At 32.6% G+C, this 22032-nt stretch overlaps 3 protein-coding genes and 1 long non-coding RNA gene across 6 annotated transcripts; 1 reads left to right on the top strand and 3 right to left on the bottom strand.

The window, feature by feature from the left end:
* Positions 1–6551: 6551 nt before the first annotated feature.
* Positions 6552–7709, top strand: LOC108461539 (uncharacterized). Its single transcript, XR_001867781.2, has 2 exons — positions 6552–7008; positions 7323–7709. It is a non-coding gene; the product is annotated as an uncharacterized LOC108461539 (long non-coding RNA).
* Positions 7710–8230: 521 nt separating this feature from the next.
* On the bottom strand, positions 8231–10150 carry LOC108461711 (fra a 1-associated protein). The gene is made up of 2 exons (XM_017761630.2): positions 9868–10150; positions 8231–8763 (listed from the first exon to the last, which is right to left on the bottom strand). Exons 1-2 carry the CDS (start codon positions 10044–10046, stop codon positions 8400–8402), a joined length of 543 nt encoding a protein of 180 aa, XP_017617119.1. The 5' UTR covers positions 10047–10150; the 3' UTR covers positions 8231–8399.
* Positions 10151–13181: 3031 nt separating this feature from the next.
* Positions 13182–16576, bottom strand: LOC108461792 (iron-sulfur cluster co-chaperone protein HscB homolog). Of its 2 annotated transcripts, none has more exons than XM_017761724.2 (8): positions 16083–16576; positions 15896–15992; positions 15730–15819; positions 15272–15337; positions 15096–15164; positions 14336–14422; positions 13939–14007; positions 13182–13503 (listed from the first exon to the last, which is right to left on the bottom strand). In XM_017761724.2, the coding sequence occupies exons 1-6, from the start codon at positions 16433–16435 to the stop codon at positions 14414–14416; spliced, it is 684 nt and encodes a 227-aa protein (XP_017617213.1). In that variant the 5' UTR covers positions 16436–16576; the 3' UTR covers positions 13182–13503; positions 13939–14007; positions 14336–14413. The 2 variants fall into 2 exon arrangements, with proteins under 2 accessions (XP_017617213.1, XP_017617212.1); XM_017761723.2 differs by having other exon boundaries at positions 14336–14478; positions 16083–16572.
* A 1649-nt stretch (positions 16577–18225) lies between these two features.
* On the bottom strand, positions 18226–21592 carry LOC108461577 (50S ribosomal protein L22, chloroplastic-like). Of its 2 annotated transcripts, none has more exons than XM_017761453.2 (7): positions 21421–21592; positions 21099–21255; positions 20775–20854; positions 20159–20320; positions 19219–19329; positions 18908–18974; positions 18226–18819 (listed from the first exon to the last, which is right to left on the bottom strand). In XM_017761453.2, exons 2-7 carry the CDS (start codon positions 21223–21225, stop codon positions 18533–18535), a joined length of 834 nt encoding a protein of 277 aa, XP_017616942.1. In that variant the 5' UTR covers positions 21226–21255; positions 21421–21592; the 3' UTR covers positions 18226–18532. The 2 variants fall into 2 exon arrangements, with proteins under 2 accessions (XP_017616942.1, XP_017616941.1); XM_017761452.2 differs by having other exon boundaries at positions 21099–21250; positions 21421–21590.
* Positions 21593–22032: the final 440 nt, after the last annotated feature.

The raw sequence follows: 22032 nt of genomic DNA on the forward strand, positions 1-22032 counted from the left end.
TTGCCCTATTTAGACAAAACTTTCAGGGAAACCTTGATTTATAGTAGAGAGAGACTCTCGTTTAAGGACGTTTAGGGAAACCTTTTAAGTAAGGATAAACTCGACAATGTGTTAGGCTCAAAGAACAAGTCACATGGGGAAGTCTCGGCTTTGGTTGATAGAGGAAGACAACAATCTAATGATTCGAGTTAGAGAAAGATCAAAGGCAAGATCTAAGTCAAGGAATCGCGACAAGAAATGTGGCTATTGCAATAATAAAGGCCACATCAAAACAAATGTTAAAAACTTCAGAATAAAATTAAGAGCCCCCCCGAAAATGACAAGAAAGGCAAGCAAAAATCTAATGTAGACAATGCTAGTGTAGCCAATGATAGAGGTGATGATTTTTTTCTGGTGTCAATGACAGAAAGGTCTAAGTTTACTTTCTTATGGATTTTGGATTTGGGGTGTTCCTACCATATATGTCCCAACAGGGATTGGTTCTCCACATACAACTTAATTGAACGTGGAGTTGTGCTTATGGGAAATAACTCACCCTGCGAGATAATTGGCATTGGTACCATTCAAATTAGAATGCACGATGAGATAGTTAGAAAGTTATTAGATGTCAGGCATGTGACCAATTTAAATAAGAATCTCGTCTCTTTGGGTATTCTAGATTCGAATGGGTGCAAAATCGTTATTGAGTTAAACAGACTAAAAGTATCTCATAAAGCTTTAGTATTGATGAAAGAGTAGAAAGTTCGCAGCCTATACATTCTACAAGGTGCAACAGTATCCGGTTCAGTAGCAATTATAAAAGAAGGGATGAAATCGTCACCACGTCTTGATGAGGATTTCCCTAACATCGCGGCGACATGATAAAATCCGCTCATTTCAGATTCTGAAGCAACCCAGTTGTCGCACATGTGACTTGGTCATATCAGTGAAAAAAGTATGACCATTTTGAGAAAAAGAGGTCTTCTTAGAGGCACTGGAGTTGGAAAGTTAAATTTTACGAGTATTACATTTATGGGAAGCAGACCCGAGTCAGCTTTGATTCAGTAGTGCACAGGACTAAAGGGACCCTAAGTTACATTCATTCTGATTTATAGGGTTCGGCTCCAATCATCTCCAAAGGACGTAGCAGATATCTTCTAACTTTTATTGATGACCACTCTAGAAAGTTTTGGGTATACTTCTTGAAGCATAAAAACAAAGTCTTCGGGATCTTTAAACAATGGAAGACCTTGCTTAAAAAACAGATTGGGAAGTCTGTAAAATTATTTAAAATGAATAATGGGCTTAAGTTCTGTTCAATGAAATTCAATGATTTCTGTAAACAGGAAGGAATTGAAGGACACCGCACAGTTGTTGATACCCCGCAACAAAATGGTGTCGCCGAATGGATGAACAAAACATTACTTGAAAAAGCCTGATGTATGCTCTCCAATATAGGTTTAAAAAAGGAGTTTTGGGTTGAAGCAATTAATCTTTCAAGCTATTTGGTGACCCGATCTCTGCACTAAGCTTTGGATAGAAAGGTTCTTGAAGAGATTTGGTTAGGTAATCCTCCTACCTACTCTAACCTTAGAGTATTTGATTGTCCTACATAAGCTCAAATTAGGTAAGGAAAGCTTGAACTGAGGGCAGCGAAGTGTATTTTTTGAGTTTTGCGAACGGGATAAAAGGCTACAAGTTATGGTGTCCAGAGACGAGTAAGATCATCATCAGTAAAGATATTACATTTGATGAAACAATGATGATTTTGTCTAAAATGGGGTCAAAGGGTCAAAACAACATCGAAAGGCCAAGTATTTCAAGTAAGGTGGAGTCGAAAACAAAAACACACGGTGACGTCACGGGGTGGCGGAGCACAACGTTGTAGTGACATGATGAACATGGGTGATGTCCCGACGAGGAGAATCGTCACGTTGTGACGTCAGGCACAAATTATAAAACGTATGTTTCCTCGATACAACAAAAGGTTTTTGAGGCTTCCTCATCCCAACTAGAGACCTTTCAAAATTATAAGCTAGCCCTAGACAGAAAAAGGCTAAAGATCAAACCACCGCAAAAATATTGTGAAGGAAACTCGTGGCATATGCTCTAAGTGTTGTAGAGAGCATCAATTCAGCTGACCTTTTGAATTATTCAGAGGTATTTCGAGCTTCTGATTCTAACAAGTGGCTTGTTGCCATGGAAGAAGAAATAGAGTCTCTAATGAGAATGAGAGAGAACAACTTGTTAAACTACTCACCGGGAAGAAAATAGTTGGTTACAAGTGGATGCTCAAAAAGAAGGAAGGCTAGGGTTAATGTGACACAAGATATAAGGCGGGGTTGGTCGCAAAGGGCTACAATCAAGTGGAAGAAGTTGATTTTCATGATTTTTTTTCTCTTATTGTGAAGCATAAGTCCAATCGAGCATTGTTAGATATTGTTGAATCAAACAATCTCAAGTTAGAGCAATTATAAGTGAAAACTTCATTCCTTCACGGGGATTTAGACGATAACATTTACATGCAGCAACTTGAAGGCTTCAAGCTTGAAGGCAAGGAAGATCGTGTGTATCTTCTTTAGAAATCATTATACGGCCTGAAGCAGTCTCCACGACCATGGTACAAGAAGTTCAATTCTTTCATGTTAGGTATTGGTTTCGTTCGAAATAAGTACGATAGTTGTGTTATTTACAACATTTAGATGATGGTTCATTTATTTATTTGCTATTTTATGTTGATGATATGTTAATTGCGGCTAAGGATCCATCCAAAATTGAATGGCTAAGGATCTTGGTGTAACCAATAAGATTTTAGGGATGAAAATTTCAAGAGATCGACACTCCGAAAAGTTATTTTTGCCACAACAGAAAAACATTGAAAGGATTCTCGAGCGGTTTGGAATGCAAGATTATAAATCAGTCAGTATTCTTTTAGCTTCTTATTTTAGACTTTTGACTTTAGGCTCACCACAAATTGAAGACAAAGAAAGGTACATGTCTTTGGTTCCTTATTCTAGTACAGTCAAAATCCTAATGTATGCAATGGTTTGTACTCGTTCTGATATTTCACATGTTTTTAGTGTAGTAAGTAGATATATGGCCAAAACTAAAAAATTACACTAGCAAGCTGTTAAGTGGATTTCTAAGATATTTAAGAGGGACTTCTAATACTTGTTTAGAATTCAAAAGATGTTCAGAAGATCTAGTCGGTTATGTAGATTCAAATTATGTTGGAGACCTAGACAAAAGAAAATCTGTTACAAGTTATCTATTCATCTTTGAAAATTGCACTATTCGTTGGAAAGCCACTTTTCAAACCACTATGGTTTTATCAATTACAGAAGCTGAGTATAGCAATCACAGAAGCTATGAAAGAAGCCATTTGGTTGAGAGGTCTATTTAGGGAGCAAGTTGATAAAAACGATAAAACTATCGTATACTGCGATAGTCAAAGTGTGATACATCTCACGAAAGATCGATGCATCATAAAAGAACAAAGCATATAGATATTCGGTACCACTTTATTCGAGAGGTGATCATGCAAGGAGATATTCAGATTCTCAATATTGGCATAGAGAATAATTCAGCAGACATGATGACGAAGAGTCTTCCAATTTCCAAGTTCAGGCATTGTTTGGACTTTATAAGCATTCGACAGAAATGGAGTTAGGCCCTTGGCGAGGTTCGAAAAAAAAATGCATTTCTGAAATATGATTCAATGTGGAGATTTGTGGAGTGTGCCTCGTATTTCAGACGAAATAGAGTTGACATCGTGACCAAGAAGAGTCATCGCCCTGATGACTCGATTACAACGTCACAATGTGACAACGTGTTCCCCATTCAACCGAGTTTCTTCTCCTAGTTAAAATCTATTATATTTTCTCATTCTAACTTTGATTATTCTAGGAATATTTTCGTAATATTTGTACACGAAATTCAGCCTATAAATAGGCCTCTTAGCAACCCTAGATAGTTGAGAATAACAACAACAAAATTAAGAGAGTTTGTGAGAATTTTGGGGGATCTTTGTATTTCGGGTTTAGGGTTTATTTGTTTTGTACTCCCCTTTTTAGTTTTTTGCCGTTTTAGTGAAGTTTTATTTGCCCGTAGTTTTTTATCCTTTCTAAAAAGAATTTTCCATGTAAATATTTGTATCCAATTTTCTCGATTTTCGTTTGTGTTCATTGTATAATTCAAATTTGACCCAACAATTTAGTATCTTTCTTACCTTTTCAGTCAATTAAATGATATAATTACATTAATTGGTATATTAATGTTTTTCATTGCGTTAAAAAGTTAAAACCATTGTAAGTTTGTAACGATAAAGACAAATTTTACATTTTACTTTTTAAGCATGTAACTTATATTTTCTTCTACAATATAATATAAAATAATTTTATGTAATACTATTGATTTTTAATATAATTTTTGTTTCGTATAAAAAGTTTACATATGCAATTAGATCAAATAAAAAAAATTGTACCTGTGGCCAATCTAACTTGTAAGGCCTTTGAAACTTTTTAATATTAAATTAGTTTTACAATTTACGTATAATTTTATAATTAAAATCAACTAAAATACATGTTATAAGTTATTCCTTCACTAAATTTGAAAAATTAGTTGATAAGATTTTTACTAATTTATTGCATGCATATAAGTTGATGTGGGTTAATATTGCATATAAACTACTAAACAGCTGATTTCCACCACTAGTCCCCGACAAATGTACCATTTAGATGAAGAGACAAATGTAGCTGTCGAAACTATTTTTTTAAAAACAGGGATCGACTTTAAAACAAAGTGTGGAGTCGCCACCAATCTTTTTGTTTAGGTGTGATTGGATCACCTAATAAAACATTTTATTACATTTAAATCAATTTTGGTCTATGCAAACTTAAAAATGGGTTCGGGAGCCGGTTACGTATGAGGAAGGGTTAACACCCTCATTACGCCCAAAAATTGATACCAGATTGATTAAGTGATGTCCTTATGTCTAGATTTTAGAAAAATATTTTGAAATATGGTTCCCTTTTAAAAAAGCATTAGTGTGGTTCAAGTTGATCATCAAAATTCTCTCATTTCAAAGGTACGTAGCACCACATCCAGCATGATTGGACACGATTCTCCATACCTTTAAAAATACGATTGATTTTTGACCCCCGAAAGCTTGTACGTTGAAAATTACAAAAGGATGTCCCATGATTTAGTCCAACGAAGAATCGAAACCCAGTACGGTAGGGCACGATTCTTCGAATTTTCAAATATTGAACATTGCCTTATTTGAAAACCTTTAAATAAACCATTATAAATTAGCTCAAAACGTTTTAATTTTACTTGAAATAAAATGGAACGATTGATTTTAAAAAGTTAAAAATTATAATGCAACATTTGTAGACTAAAAGGAAAAATAAAAACATGGGATAATATGCACACATAAAATACAATACTTGGTGAATCAATATAATATAACCTTATTTAACCAATTAACAAAATAAATAATTAAGTGTAACTAATCTAAGAAAAATATAGTCAAACTTTTAAGCATGGATAGAGAACAATTGATATAACAATACAACAAATATACATGAAATAATATAAAAAACAATTAACCCATGAGATACCAAACAACATAAAATTAATATGATACAAAACAACTTCTAAAGAATGATGCATTGGTGAACAAACAACCCATGTTAGAATTTAAGATAATTTATAAAAACTAAGAAGGTAAATAATTTTTAAAATAGATGTTACAAAATGAAGACATTTGAATCAAATAACATGCAAAATGATTTAGAAAAATACATTCATTTAAAATTGACAATATACACAAATAAAGATAAATTTAATAACGTATGAAATATAAAAAGGCATGCAAAGGTATATAATAAAGTATGATTTTAGGAAATAAATTATATACATAATAGATTTAAAAAACATATATATATATATATATATAAATAATTTAAAAGCAACTATATGAAAAATAATAATGTGGAATTTAATATGTATATAGGATCAAACTAATTTTACTATGAATCATATATGTACATATATATATATATATAATATTTGGATGAAATATTACGTAAAATGTTAAAATAATATAATAAAGAACTTAAAATGATGATTTTATAAAATAAAATAAAGTTATTAAAATAGCTCAACACATATACACATATATAAAAATGTTAAGAACTTTAAAATAATAAGCATTACAAATCAAAAACTCAATTAAAATAATTCATGTACATATATATATATATATATATCTAAAGGAATATTGTACAAAACGTTAAAATAATCTAATGAAAAAACTTCAAAATAATTGTACAAATAAAAACAAATAAGATTATTAAAACGGATCAACATATATAAAAATATTAAATGTATTAAAATGGTAGTTATACGAATAGAAAACCAAATTAAAATTGAATTAAAATAAGAGGAATAACTTAAAAATAAAATAAATTGTTGGGATTAAAATAGGGACCCATGTGCGACGCGTGCGAATTCACAAGGACTAAAGTTAAAATATCCCCAATCCCGAAACGCTGCGTTGAGACGCGGGTTAAATTACAACAACACACAAATTTTAGGAAAAATTTTAAAAACAACCGAAGTTCTAATTGGAACTAATTGAACTGCAGCGCAAAGGGAAAGGACTTATATCTCAAATGTCCCTCAATGACCAAACATGTGGATCTTGAGCGTGTGCAGGTTGAGTCATTGGGTTGCAGCTCCTTGAATGATGCCATTTTGAGGCCATTAATATTGGCTTAAAACGGTGACGTCTAAGAGTCCTTATAATCACAAAACAAACCCTAAAAATGAAGTTCGCAGCCATTAAAAAAATGAAACCCCATGTTGCTCTCTCAAACTTTCAGCCGACTCAAGCCTAATCACTTGCCTGACTCCATCGCAGCCAACAACAGGCGCGTTCGCCCTTGAAAACGATTTATAGCCTCGGATTCCTCTTTCGCCTTCGATTTCGACGAAGCAAAGAGGAATCAATGGCAGATTCGCAAGGTAAGACCCCGCTTTTCTCTTGCTCTTTTATTTTTTAAAAACAACAGCGAATGATTGAAAAAGAAATGAGATGATTCAATGGAAAACTAAAGCGACTAGAAAATAAAAAAATCACCTTAAAAATTTGCTTTCGAAATGCTCTTTTTTTTATATTCAGTGTGCGTCCCCTTTCATAGTACAAGCGAGGGCTTTTTATAGCCCAAATTTACAGAATAAATAGCGAAAAATAAAAATATTTTTGTTGTCATTTGTGTATTCTGTTCTTCTGTTCTTTCTCGTGCATTCCTTTGCTGCGTTTATTTTCCTTCTCGCAGGTTCTGTTGACGTGGGGGCGTACGGAGAAGAAACAACTCGTGTGGAGGCCGTTCATGGGAGGCCACTCGTGGGAGCCCGTTTCTGGCTAGTTGCGGCGCTGACGTTCCAGAAGCCTCTAGGGTTTCTGGTGCCTTTCCGATGTTGGGCTCATCTGGGTTTTGGGTTTGGGCCATTGGAGTCGGGTCTAGGGTTCAATTGGAATTTTTGTAATCTGTGAACTCTATTCGGCTTTTGTTTTAATTTATTCGGTTTATTTATGTTTTTTTAATTTCTTGTTTCTTTTGGATTTTAACGGGCCCAGGCGAAATGGGCTTATTACAGCAGCAATAGTTTTTTCTAGTTCGAAATTGTATATGGGTTTAATCAACTAATGGTTTTGCATAGAAGTCTTTCATTGGCTGAGTCCGGATTTAACTAAAATTTTAGGTCTATTTGTTAAGTTCAAGTCGATCCAGCCTAAGTTAAAAAATAGACCTAACATTTTACTTAAATTCAATTCAAATAAAAATGTTAAAACCTTAACTCAATCCATCCAAATTAAATTTTTATGTAATTTTTAAATATATATAATACATCAAAAATAAAAATATTAAAATAAATATTTTTAATAAATTAAAAATAACATTAAAACAATAAGAAAATAATATTGATACGGCAAAAAATAACATATCTTTTTTATTTTTTTGTAAATTCAAGCCGAGCTGAATTTAAAGCAAAAATACCTTATTCAAGAACTAATCTATTTTTGAACGAACTTTATTTTTTACCTAAATTTATTTTTGAACATATATTTTATTAAAATATTCTCACTATTCAGACGGGCCTGCCTAACTTATGAACAGATCTAATTTTACGTATTAATGAAATTACGAATTACCAGCAGCTTAGATGGAGAGAAAATACAGAGTTGATTATAAAGCTCAAAAGTATGCATATTTATAAGAGGAATGAGGCAAATGCATAGAGAGCTAACTCCCACTTAAACCAATCCATATCTACATAAGAAAACATCAAAATCCACTTCTTTATGCTACTTCTAATGAAGAAATTTTGAAGACAACAAATACGAAACCACTTCAAATATCTTTAGCTAAACCCGACAAATCAATATGCCCAGATTCAGTTGGTTTAGGAGAATCTTCCTTTTGTTTGTGATCTTCAATGGGTATTCCTCGCCTTATAGATGGTGCTGATGATGATCCTCTGCCATAAGCATCTCCGAATATGTCGAAGAAATTATTTTTCATCTCCTCAGCAGCATCAAAGAAACGGTTTATCCCACCAAAGAACTGGTGTTCGATTGCCTCCATGTCACTACGTAGCCCGGGAAAATCAAACGAACCTTCTACGTGTGATCCAGATGAGAAACTCCCTTTTAGCATTTGTTCTGTGACATCATCTTCGGTATACTCTTTGGTTGATTGCAGCACTTCGACCGGCCTAATACAGAAATACACAAAAATGTAGTAAGAAATCACATTCGGTGATCAATCCAAAACAGAAATGGAGTAGTTAAAAGGGATATTAACCGTTACTACAGAAAAAGAAAATGATATTAGCCATTTCCACTGAAGTTTTGCAGCAGTCTCCACAAAGAACAATTAAGTTTTGCATATAAAACTAAATCATTCCATGAATCATATGCAAAGAAAGAATGCAGTGGACGCGAACTAATAGCATCTACTGTCATCACAAAATAAGTTAAATAAACCAAACAAGAAATCAGATATTTGCAATTCATCTACTTCGAAGCATCATTAATTAGGTGGAGATGAATGGGCATACATGCATTAAAGGTGTCAATTAACTAAACACAGTTAAAATTTCCATGCTGCTCCCCCCTCTTCTTTTTCCTCCATCTCTTCCACGGATGAAAAAATTGGTTGAGAGGTCATTCTCTGATAGATGATCTCTTAGGTATATGTAAAGCAATTGTTAGACAAAAGTTAACTAGAATTTACAGTCTTAACTCCAAAGTTGGAACAGCAAACATGACCATAGAAACCAGTTAAGAATAAAAACAGCTTGAACTTGTTAATCAAAGTAATTTTCAATTTCATATTGAACTAGGAATAGCTGCTTGACATAAAAATGTACCATCAACTTAACATAATATGGTAATCAACCCATCACTATAATTCCTTCTAGACAAGTCTTATATACTTAAATTTTCATTGTTTTCTATCACTGCCCTTCTTCTTCCCTCTTCCGTCGATAAAAAAGCTGGAATGATAGCAAATGCTATAATCATAACCTATAAGCAAATCATCATCTTTCTCTAGGCCAACAAATTTACAATGAAATAGAACACAATTATTTGGAATATTTATCGCACTACTTCGCTAGTTTTTAAAATCCAAGATCTCAAACGTAACCTCATATAATTACAATAATTGTGCATATCAAGTTCACGTAATTCAATTAATTAACGTAAAATTAGGGTTATTTTCTGATAATTACAATAGATTGAGAATTTTACATTAAAAAATTTGCAATAACAATCAAATAGACAAAGGAGAAGTTAAACGTTGGGATTGGTTTTACCTTCCAAAGCATTCTCTAAGAACTTCTTCAGTTTTCTCGCACTTTCGAACGAGCTTTCCGGGCTCGACTTCTTCGGTCTTGCACTTCGATTGGACCACCTTTCTGGTTGAGCAATGATCGCCGTCGCGAGCAGTGGATTCGACGGCGTCATTTGGTTCGTCTTTCCACACCCAACCCATTTTCCTTTTTTCTCTGTCTTTCTTCTCTATTGTGCGTTGCTGTTTCTAGACCTTACTATTATATATTTCGCTGTTACGTTTCCTTTGCGGCAAGGAAAGCGATGCTGTTATACTGGCATGTGGTGATAACCGGCCCAAAAAATGATATGGTCAGGACCATTGAAGAGCCTGAATGGTTGAGATTTTGGATAAAGGCACTGGCCCAACAATTTCTTACTTGCGATTCTCCAGTTTTGTTTTTACCAATTGGCCCGATTTTCAAATTTGTAAATGAATTTTTCGGCTTTATTCAATTTTGGCCCATGATTTTTTCACATTGGTATTTAAATTTCTTTTTGTTCCATTTTGATACTTAAATTTTTTTTTTAAACATAGATCCTTGAACTTGTGTTCCACTGAATGCGGGAAAAAAAATCGTCATCCAATCAGAACACGCCACATTTACACTGCTAATGTGGCTGTTGACTGCTGATGTGGCCGTTGACTGTGCGTTCATCAGTCAAAAAATCATTAAGGAAAATTTATTTAAAAATTATAAAAATTTGTAAAAATTCTAAAAATAAAAAATTGCAATAACATGTTACAAAATTGTAAAAAAGAGAGCAAAATTACAGAAAAATTGTAAAATTTATTAAACATTATAAAAATTGAACAATTATTAAAAATCATAAAATTATAAAAAAACTGTAAAAATATTAAACATTATGAAAAATTGAACAATTATAAAAAAATTAAAAAGTAGTAAAAATTTAAAATTTAAAAACTAAAAACTAAAAACTATATAATTTAGAGGTGTGCATGGGTCGGGTTGGGCCCAGACAAAATTTTAAGCTCGGGCTAGGCCAGTCCCGAAATATGGGCCTAAAAATTTGTTCAAGCCCGGCCCAAAATAAAATTGTTAAGCTCGAGCCCGCCCGGCCCGATCTATATTAATTTTTTTTAGCTTATTTCATTAAATAAAAAATTAAAATATAATAAATCAAATACATTTAAAATAAATATTAAAACAATATACAAATAAAAAATGATACTAAAATAATTTTAAAACAATACACAAATTAAAAATATAATAAAAATAATTATATTAAAATTAAAAATAAAATGTAAATATGATTAAAATATAAAAATATATATTTAGTATATAATTCGGGCCGGGCCGAGTCTGGGCCAAAAAAGTTTTACTCGAGCCCAGCCCGTTTTCTAAACGAACCTCGTTTTTTACCTAAATCCATAATTCAGGCTTATATTTTTACCCGAACTTTCTCATTTTTCGAGTGTGCCTTCGGGTACATCGTTTCTCTACAAGACTTCAGCCAGTATTCAAGTCCATCGTTCTTACGGCTTTGATACCTGAAACCATTCTTTTAAAGGAATAGATGTTCCCAATTCGATACCCATTTTTTAGAAAAAGCTAAGAAATTGGCTAGTATTAATTCATCTTCTCATGCCACTATCATCAAAACCAAAGTCAGCTTTAAATTCAAAATTAAAAATTGCAGCACATTTGGAGCAATTTCCCCTGACAACGAGTTATTTGAGTCTATAAGAGTTGATGAAAGTCGATGTAAATGGCGGCAGATAAGCAAAAAACATGGAAGCTCGCCGGATGGCGGCGGTCTAAATGGTAGCAAATAGGAACTCAAAGGTTTTTCGGCTTTAAGCTTCGAGGAATCGTAAAAGGGTGATATTCACCGGAGAAGACGCCGAAATCTGACGGCGATGGTAAAGGCAGCGACGGCATCAATCAGTGGTTTAGCCACTGGAACTGTAAAACCTTACCCTTCATGATTAGCTACTTGAAAACTCTCTTGGAATTAGAACAAATCTTGACTTCAGTTAGTGGTGAAAAAGAGTAATCGATCGAAGAAATTCGTTACTTAGATAAGAAGATTAAGAGTTTGGGTGCTTTTCTTGAGAAAACAGAAGAGGGGAAATGAAATAAGATTTTTTGTTAAATATTTATTATTAATTATTATAATTTTGTAATAATTTTATTATTTTTACATTTTAATTAATTTTTCAATTAGTCAACAGTCACGTCAACAGTTAATAATGTACACATAATATGTCCTCATTGATTGACGTGGTTCTTAAAATTAATCACTACGTCTTTTCAACTCTTAAATATGTAAATAAATACATCTTTACGCACACAAATTCATATCCTATTACATTAATAATAATACTGATGCCAACTAATAATTAAAAGCCATCTCTTTGTACTTTAATTTATTAAAGTTTGAACTTCTCTACAAACACATACTTAAATTACAATTTTGTTTGTTGCATATAAACTATTGTAAACTACAAAATAATCACTTTTGTTTATCCTAAATTATATTTTATTCACTTATATTTAAAATATTACGTTTTAATCACTTATGTTATTATTTTGTTACGAAGTAGTCACTCTATCATTAAACTCCATTACCTCCCTAACGATAATCCTATGCAGTAGTCCAAATGGGTTTTAAATGCCAACTTGAATGTTCAACTAGGATAAGAATAGTTTTTTTCAGTCAAAATAGAAAAGAAAATTAAAAGAAAAAGAGTCAAACCATTTTTCTTTTTCAGTTCAAAGTGTAATTAATTAAATTTATTTAATTAAAAATCTATTCTTGTCCTAGTTGAGCATCCAAATTGGCATTTAAAACATATTTAGACTGTCACAACTATAACATAAGTGACTAAAACATAACATTTCAAACATAAGTGACTAAAATATAATCCGAGGTATACAAAAATGACTATTTTTATAGTTTACCCTATAGATTATTAGTTGTTGATTTTTATTAGTGCGTTGCATATAAATTATTGAATTATAGATATGCAGATCTATGATTTAACAGTATTATACAATTGAATTAACTTCGTAAAGTATCACTATGACTAAATCATAAGAACCAGGAAAGCTTAAAACTGATTCTCATCAAAGGTCATCGGCTGCTAGAAGACTCATAATGCTGCAATAATGGCCATGGTGGCAGTCATGTTCGCCCAAAGCATATATCTGAAGCATGTAAAGTGTTCAATTGCATGCCTTTACTTAAAATGACAATGCAATGACTCAGCCATAAGCTAGCAACTAATTAAAAACTAAAAGAAACAAACACAATTAAGACGACAAAGTAGGCATTGGGCACGTATCAACTTGTAAAACATATTCATTAAGGAGCTCAGTAAAGTTGCAAAGGGAATAATGACATTTTTAGATGAAGCCATTAAAATATTCCAAGAAATTATCCGTTACTGTCACAAGCACTTATCAGCACTTGGATATTTGCTAGGCCAAACAAATACCAAGAGCCTAATCAACTAGTCCAGCTCTGAACTATCCACTATAATAGCATTCAATCAACCATGACCTGGCCTTTATATTTTATTTTCTTCATGTGCATATGTGTTTAACTTACATAGCATCAAGGAGTCATCAACCAGATGTTCAATCAAATCATACCTGAAAAAATCCATCAATGATTAATAATCAATTATCATACTGAACCATTAGAAGTGAGAAGCAAAACATATGAATGCCAGGCCAATGACAGCTATCCTTGTGTAAAAGAGTTGGAAATTTCCAGTGTAGAAACTAATTCTAAATGCTGATAATACTCTTGTTTATGATAAGCGGCATGAGCCTAGTTATCAGCACATGGTTCTATAAGCAATCTACTTCAGGCAAGATGAGTGCTAATGGATTAGTGATTGAATCTTTTGAACTTAAACTATGATGAGACCCTATAGCCAGTGACACAGAGTGCCAACTGAGTCCTTTTTTTTTTTTCCTTCTTACTACTACAAAGATGCATATCAACTAGCAAACATGAACAGAAGCAGAGGTGGAGCATATTGAAACCAAGTTGTGGCTACTACTAAAATAAAATGTACTCACATCTGTTGTCATCTCCTCAAATCTTTAAAGTTGCTGACCCTATAATAACATTGCTAGAGCAGTATGAACCTGAAATTAACATGAAATGACTTAGAAGTGTTACCAAAACAACTTGGAACATGGTGGTTTACAAAGATAAGACCCAAAATTTCCAACCATATATCAGATTTATAACCAAAGCTCAAAGGGATAACTCAGTCATGGAACTCATGATCACTTAATACTCGGTCATTTAATATGGAAGATCAGACCCAAAACATGAAGAAAGAGACATTTGGTCCCAGACCGAGATTTCTTTAATGTATCCATCTAAGTAGACAAAATATAAATTTCGGAGTAGACAATAAACTCTGCATGTAGCCAATCATAAAAACAAGGGAGAAAAAGAATCAATTACCTCTATCAAAGCTTCTTCAAAATTTCTTCACTTGCACGCTGATAGTAAGTCATCCTTTGGATACAAGCCACAGCTTCATCAAAATTCCTGCTTTGGTATGCATTCACAAACGAGTTAGATGATTCTTCCAGTTTCTCCGCCATCTGAAAGACCAAAAAAGAAATAAATACACAAGTTTGCTAACAATTGTTTCAGTATACAAATTTCCAATGAAGTAGCACTTGAATGGGACAGAAAATGTTTGAACACCACGCTTGATGCATAGAGTTTAAGCAAACGAAAATTGTAAAAGGTAAGGTTTTGCACTTTTAAGCAGCATTCCTATGCCAGGCACCAACTTTGCACACTTTGCTCTTTTTCCCCCCTCACAGGAAGAAAACGAAGGTTGGATCAAATATTTGGTTATATGCAGAAAGCAAAACTCATATTGGAAAAGAACTCCAAAGATTTGAGCATGTTTTGGGACAGTTGTAGGCAGAAGTCCTATGCAGGAAATCTAAAGAACCAATAAGTTTATTGTATAGTATTCAAGATTTTTGAACTAGCTCTTATCTCCCATTCTTCCTCTAGTAGCCCAAAAGTATTAGAGTTTAAGAACATACAGATTATTAATAATTGCCATTTAGGTAACTGCAATCAGTCTTGCTTAAAAATGAACAACCCAAGTGATAGCTAGAGGGAAACATCATGATTATCTAATGCTGATGCAGCAAAACTATTCCATAAGACATGCATGAAGCTTGAGAACTCTTTATCATACCTTAGATTGAATCTGATTTAGAGCTTGTGAATCTGGAGCCTCTTCTACAGCTTCCCTGATTTCCATAATCTGTATATATAGAACTCCAAAATATACATTAGTTTTCTAGATCACAAGGGAAAGTTAAGCATCTAAGAAAGACGGAATAAAATAATTTCTGAAGATGCTTTAATTACCTCAGTGAGCAACTCTGGATCAGAAACCGTCTGTTCTTCATCAACATCTACTCCTTCAAGCCTCAACTGTTAATGAAAATGCCAAATCTCAAGTTCACAAAAAATTCAAATATGGGAAAAAAAATTAGAGAAAGGGGTTCCAAAGAGAGCCAAATCAATAAAAATTACTTCCTTTTAGCATAATTCAAACTGGTTGGGCCATGAAACATACGCACTCAGATCAACCAACTTATTAAATTTATAAAAATATAAAGATTCAACAATAAGGCTATTCGATCTAAGGTCGTATTCTACAGCTTTTCTCAGTAACACTAATACTATTCACTCTAAAACATCTTGATGACATTTCTATATAAAACAATCACTTCATGTAAATGAAAATAACAGGATTAGGAGTGTTAATAGAACTTCAGAAACCAAATAACTGCGCATTAATTAGGATTTAAAGCAACACTTACGATGTATATTGCCCTAGACAACGGCTTGCTAAGCGTGCGATATGCATCGATAACACGAGCAGATTGTTCAGCAGCATATCCTCTCTCTTTCTAAAAAATACAGAAAATAATTATAATCCTAAAAAAATGTATTCAAAGCCGAATTATTCATTTGGAATGAACAAACCTCGGATTTTGAATGAACAAGGTCAGGATGCAATTTCTTCTGCCAATCCTTGTACTTCCCTTCTAAACTGTCAACCTCAATTTCATACTTCTTTTCTCTGTTAATTTAAAAAAAAAAAAACAATTACGGAACAAAAAAGTAAATTAAAATTTTATACTAGCGGAAAAAAAAAAGTAAAAACACTTACAGCCCAAAAATCTGAAAGTAATCGATGGATAAATCAACGGGCTGAATGCTCCTGCAGGAATCACAATAGAGGAACGGCGTCGTTCCAGTCTTGTCGGCGACGCAGTTCCAACACCTTTTTGTTGAAGAATCGAGCTTTGCGGCGGATTGAGAGCATAAATTTTGAAAGGAAAAGTTTGAATTCAGGAGAAAATGGAGAGCGTAGCTTGGAGGAACCCTAGAAGAAGATTGGAGGTGAGAGGATAAAGATGGAATTTGTGAATTTGAAAAGTAAGGAGACAAACGGCGTCTTGTTGGAAGAACTCCGCGAAAAATGGTGGAGAGAGGAGCGCATAGCTTCTTTGTCTTGTACATTTTTCGTTTAGATTCTACTTCTAAAAGAAGTAGAGAGATAACCGTCCTCCTTCTTATTCTTCTTGTTTTTTTTTTTTTTTTTTGGTCGAGACCACCTTGTTCTTCATTTATGTTAAAAAAAAAAAAAGTACAGAGATAACTGGAAGCGCCGTTAACTTTTAAAATTATAAAAAATTACTAAATTATTTAAAAATTTTCTTTCAAGTCACTGAATTATTAAAATAGTTATTCAATGGTATTCTTTATTTACACTCTCTGCACTAATCAAATCTTATCCGTTCTCTTCTCTTCTATTATTTAAAATTTTTACAAAATTTTCATATCAACTTGAATATAAAATTTTAAAATTGAATGATTAAAACGTAAATACATTAATAATTTAATGAAATGTGATGTAGTTTACCCTTTGTATTTTCATTACTTTTTTTTCCATTAGTTATTAGTAACATTAGAATCGTAATTATAATTAATTTCTGTATTTTTTGTTACAATAAGTAATGTCTATATTAACTACAATCATAATCAACCAACAAATACACTTAAAATAGGTTAAATTCTGCCAATGAGATCTTGTAATTTGTGTAAGATGTGAATTTAGTATATGTATTTTGATTTGGTCATTTTAGCCCATGTACTTTTAGAATTTGAAAATTTAGTATTAACCAAATGATAATTATTACATTCATTAAATTATATTATTTTAAAATTTAATGTGTCAAACATATTATTACATATATAATATTATGTTTGTTTGTTATTTTCGCATATTACTCACAAAAATTCAATTAATAGATTTAACAATTGCCGTTTGCATTAATGCTAAAATTTTAAATTAAAAAACCACTAAGAATGATCAAATTGGTGAACTGGACTAAATTTATAACCTTAGACATACTACAAGAGTAATGATATAATTTAACCAAATAGATTTAATTGTTATCGTTAGGTCAAGACTAAAATTTTAAAATTTAAAAATATAAAATTAAAATTGATCAAATTAAAATATAAATACTAAATCCACAATTTTACAAAGTATAGAATCTAATGATAGAATTTAACCATTAAAATATCCATATGCAAAAAAAAATTAATAATCAAAATATGAATGATATTTACATACGGTAGAACTCAAACTTTTAAATTAATAATCAAAATATTAATCGAACTTAAGGCATTTAATTATAGATATTAATTTTTTGACTTGTGGTGACTCTTTTTTTTAACAAAACATCCCTTTCAATAAAAAAGTGAGTTTTATTTTGGTAAAATTACCATAGAAGCTCTTGTATTACAAGTTGAATTGTATTTTATCCCTTTTACTACAAAAAGGATAAAATGCTCTTTTTACGTTAGATCAAACAGAAAATTGATCATTCTGTTAAAAAAATACATCCATTTCGATTGTTAAAAACTAATCATCCACGTCAACATAAAGTACATATAACACACCATGTGTTACTTTTTAATTATTCCATCAACCACACCGACATGTGTTGTTTTCTAATTAAACTATCAATCACGTCAGTTTTTAACAATACAAATAAATAAAAATCTTAATAGAAACGATTTATATACTCTTTAATTTAATGTATAAAAATTGATTTATCTATTTTTAAGCAGAGAACAAATCACAATCTTAACTTCTAATACAAGAGCCTTTATAATACGTTTACCATTTTACCTCTTTTATTATAAATCATGCATCCTTGTAATATTACATTCTAAGGTACAACATTCGTATGCTCACTTTATAAAAAATGCAAAATTCGACAGATAAATCAATTCAAAAATTTATTCTTCCAATATTTTCTCTTTTTCTTCTTTTTCAAGAAATAAAGGATAAAGGACAAAGATGAAATAGAAATTCTACATTTTAAAATCCATTTCCAGCCACTGAAAACTATATTAAAGCACCCATATGTGCCAATTCAAAGGACCAATTGATTAAAAAGTCTCTGTTGGCACCTCGAGGTGTACGGTTCAAACCCTAGCAACATCATCTCTACTCCAATTTGTAATGTACCAAGAAAAAATGATTAAAGACTACAAACTTTTTAGCACTTCAAAACTTTCTAGCTTTTACGGAAGTGAGAAATCTCATGCAACCATACCATTTGGTTCCTGAGTCCTGCCGTTGCCGCTGCCTTTGCGGTTCCAAATAGGAGAGGTTTCAATAAGTTTATGAGGTACAAGTCGTTTTTCGCGCTTAGTAAGCTTGCGAAATTTGCTTACCCTCAGTCGGGCTAACTCAGCCTCCTCTTCAGGGGTCATTTCCCTCACTACAACAGTTAGTCGGCACTCGGGTCTCTCTTTAATTCCAGATCGCCCTTTACCATGATATGAAACTCTTTTCAAAAATAATCCCTTCCCAACAAATGCCTCAGCTGTTTAAAATAAAAGGAAAAAAAATGCAGAATGAATACAAGACAAGTACTCACAAGTGATATAACGAAGTTCACTTTCACTGCTTACCAACTAGCAGACGGTCTGGGTCCAATCCATGATTATGGGTAGCATTTGCTCGAGCTGAATGAATAACCTGCATTGAAAGTTTTTATAATTATAAACTGTATCTTTCTTTTCCATTAATGCTTTCCAAGTTAGTATAGTTGCACTGGTACAAATTTAGGTTTCTTTTCCTGGGTTTCCTTCGGTGGCCAATAGCTATAGTGGCTTACTAGGACGAGTTTGGCTAGATTCCAGACCAGACACTTCAACCAAAAGCGACACAACTACTTCAAAAAGAACTATATTTCATCAATAGGGCAGAGCGGTTGAATTACCTGATAGACAGTTTTAGCAGCACGCTTTACTGTCACTTGCAACTGTAATAATGCATCCTCAACACGCATGCCACGAACTAATGCAGCAACCAAGTTGACCTTCTTAGGACTCTAAAACAAGAAAGTTAGCACATAAGTTAATCCTACCAGATAAGCAACACCACAAGCATGGCAATGTAGCATCATAAAGGTGGTTTAAGGATCAATATTAAAGATGCAATAACAATTTCTTTGTTTTTATTTCTTGCATAGCTTCGATTTGGCCTCCATCAGTTTCACCAAAGACATTTAATTATCAAGTAGTTGCCTTGACGTTCTATGATAAGTTCTCAAGCACAACACCAAAAACAGAAGTCAGTGACAAGTCAAGTTAGCACATAAGTTAATCCTACCAGATAAGCAACACCAGAAGCATGGCAATGTAGCATCATAAAGGTAATTTAAGGACCCATATTAAAGATGCAATAACAGTTTCTCTGTTTTTATTTCTTGCATAGCTCTGATTCGGCCTCCATCAGTTTTCGTAAAGACATTTAATTATCAACTAGTTGCCTCGACGTTCTATGATAAGTTCTCAACCACAATACCAAAAACAAAAGTCAGTGACAAGTCTGTTTCAGCTCAAGTGTGCTCTAAAGCATAACTCAAGAAAGTGGTTTCCCAAATGCTTCTCATGTGAAAGGGCATAGCATGAAAAGTATCCTCCATTTATTAAAAATCCAAAGCCAGGAAAAATTTTCATGTTGTTACTGAAAATTGGCAACTATTACAGGTTAGAGGATCATTGGTCATGGAAATTACAAAACTTTACTGTCTCTTTATATTTTCATCACATAAATCACCTGACCCTTTTCTTACCTTCAAGTGAGACTGCCTTCAAATATCGAAATAAGAAAAAAGTTCAAAATTAGAATTTTTGGGTAATCGTTCTTAAGGTAACCTGTTTTATTTTCTTTAACACTGCTTGAACTTTTGTCCGATTGGGAACAACTTTCTTCTCTTCAGTCTTTCCACTATCTATTGCCAAAACAGGGGTTAATGGTGATGCAATTGGTGTCTCTTCAGATGAACCTGCTAGTAACTTCCTTGAAGTGGAAATTCCCTATGCAAGTAAAACATAAGACAACTTAAAGCAAGGAGAAACAAAAACATAAAATACAAAGAATAAGGGAAATTTTAAAAAGTTTGCAATGAATTCCAAATATTTTAGAACAGAAAACGAAGCTATTGGATAGATAAACTCCTTTCGATCCGATCAGTTAATGATATACAGAGAAAACTGTTGCTTAAATAACTTTAATCTGATGCGACCAGCTGGAATAAATATTATAAGAGCACACAACAAGACAACCATGTGGGACAAACAAAATATAGATGATTCATTTATGGACCTCTTGTAACATTGTCGAAAATTTGTTATTTCATTAGTTAGAAGCATCCTAGTGATCTTCAATAAGTTGAAACCACCACAAAACAAGGGCATTATCAAATGCAGGTTATTTCACAATAATGGTAATCAAAATCATATCAAAGTGAAAAGAACAAGTAGGCATTACCAACTGCTGGAAATATCGATATAAAGGCGTTGAGACACTAGCAGGAGATTTCCACAATTTCTGATAACTAGGCAGTTCACCTGCATAAACATTACATATGCATTTGAAATAGAAAGACAATAAATAAAAGTAACTGAAGTACAAGGGAGGAACCTTGAGCATGAAAGAAGCTGAATATATTAAGTATTAACAGCCAAGTGAGTTAAAAATTCAGCCTTTCGACATAAAACAAAGAATACCCCTTTTTTTTTCTCAGTATCAATCCCAAATTTAACTTTATGATCATCCCATAAAAAGAAAAGAGGGATAAAGAGAGAAACTAACGAGGTAAAACAGGGGAGCTTAAGCGAGAAACAGAAGAAGAATAGTTGGTAGAATGAGTATAATTATGTTCTAATCTTCTCCCAACTTGACGAAGTGCACATTGTAAATGTCCTTGCCACCCCACCATGTTCAAAAGATCTTATCTTTTAGGACTTTCCTCAAAATCCAAACAAAAACCAACAAAGAAAACGCATTAGTATAAATGAGAATTAAGAACCCAAATAAAAAACCATGAAGATCAAATGAAAAAATAAATTAAAAAGAAAAAAGAAAAAGAATCTAAAATTTTAAAGAATAAGATTATAAGAGATCGGTAGCTTACTGGTTGCGTATGAAGCTGAGAACGAGAGCGAGATGAGGAGTCGGCTTTGAAGGGAAAGCGGCAGTGGACTCGACCGGAAATAAGACCCTAAAAAACACACCAGGTTTTGGGATTGTAGGCGAGAGAGAAAACCCGATTGAAACGTAGCGGGTTCTCGGGTTTGGATTATAATTAAGAGTAAATTGCATCCTTGGTCACTAAACTATTAGTAAGTTTATGTTTTTACCACTCAGCTTCAAAAAGTTACAAAAATATCACTAAACTATTCAAAAGTTTTCATCTAAGTCATTAGGTTGTTAAAATTGTTGTTGTATTGCCTTTAATGTTCGCACCATTTGTATCAATCAAAAGCTCTCATTCTTTTTCTTTTCTACAATTCAATTTTTTTATGAACGTCAAGAATTTGCGAGTCAAAATCTAAACAACTTTCTTCTTTGATATTAGACATTGATCAATTTGAATTTAAGTTATGTTTTTCCTCTCATCAATGGGTACTGATCCACCGTATTGATTGTCGAAATTGTTGCTTGGAGCTCACTAGCTAGACTTTAAAAAATAAAAATAGCCTAGTGACTTTAATAAAAGCTTTCAAATAATTCAATGACTTAAATG

Source organism: Gossypium arboreum, chromosome 2, assembly GCF_025698485.1.
Source record: "Gossypium arboreum isolate Shixiya-1 chromosome 2, ASM2569848v2, whole genome shotgun sequence".
Lineage (NCBI taxonomy): Eukaryota > Viridiplantae > Streptophyta > Magnoliopsida > Malvales > Malvaceae > Gossypium > Gossypium arboreum.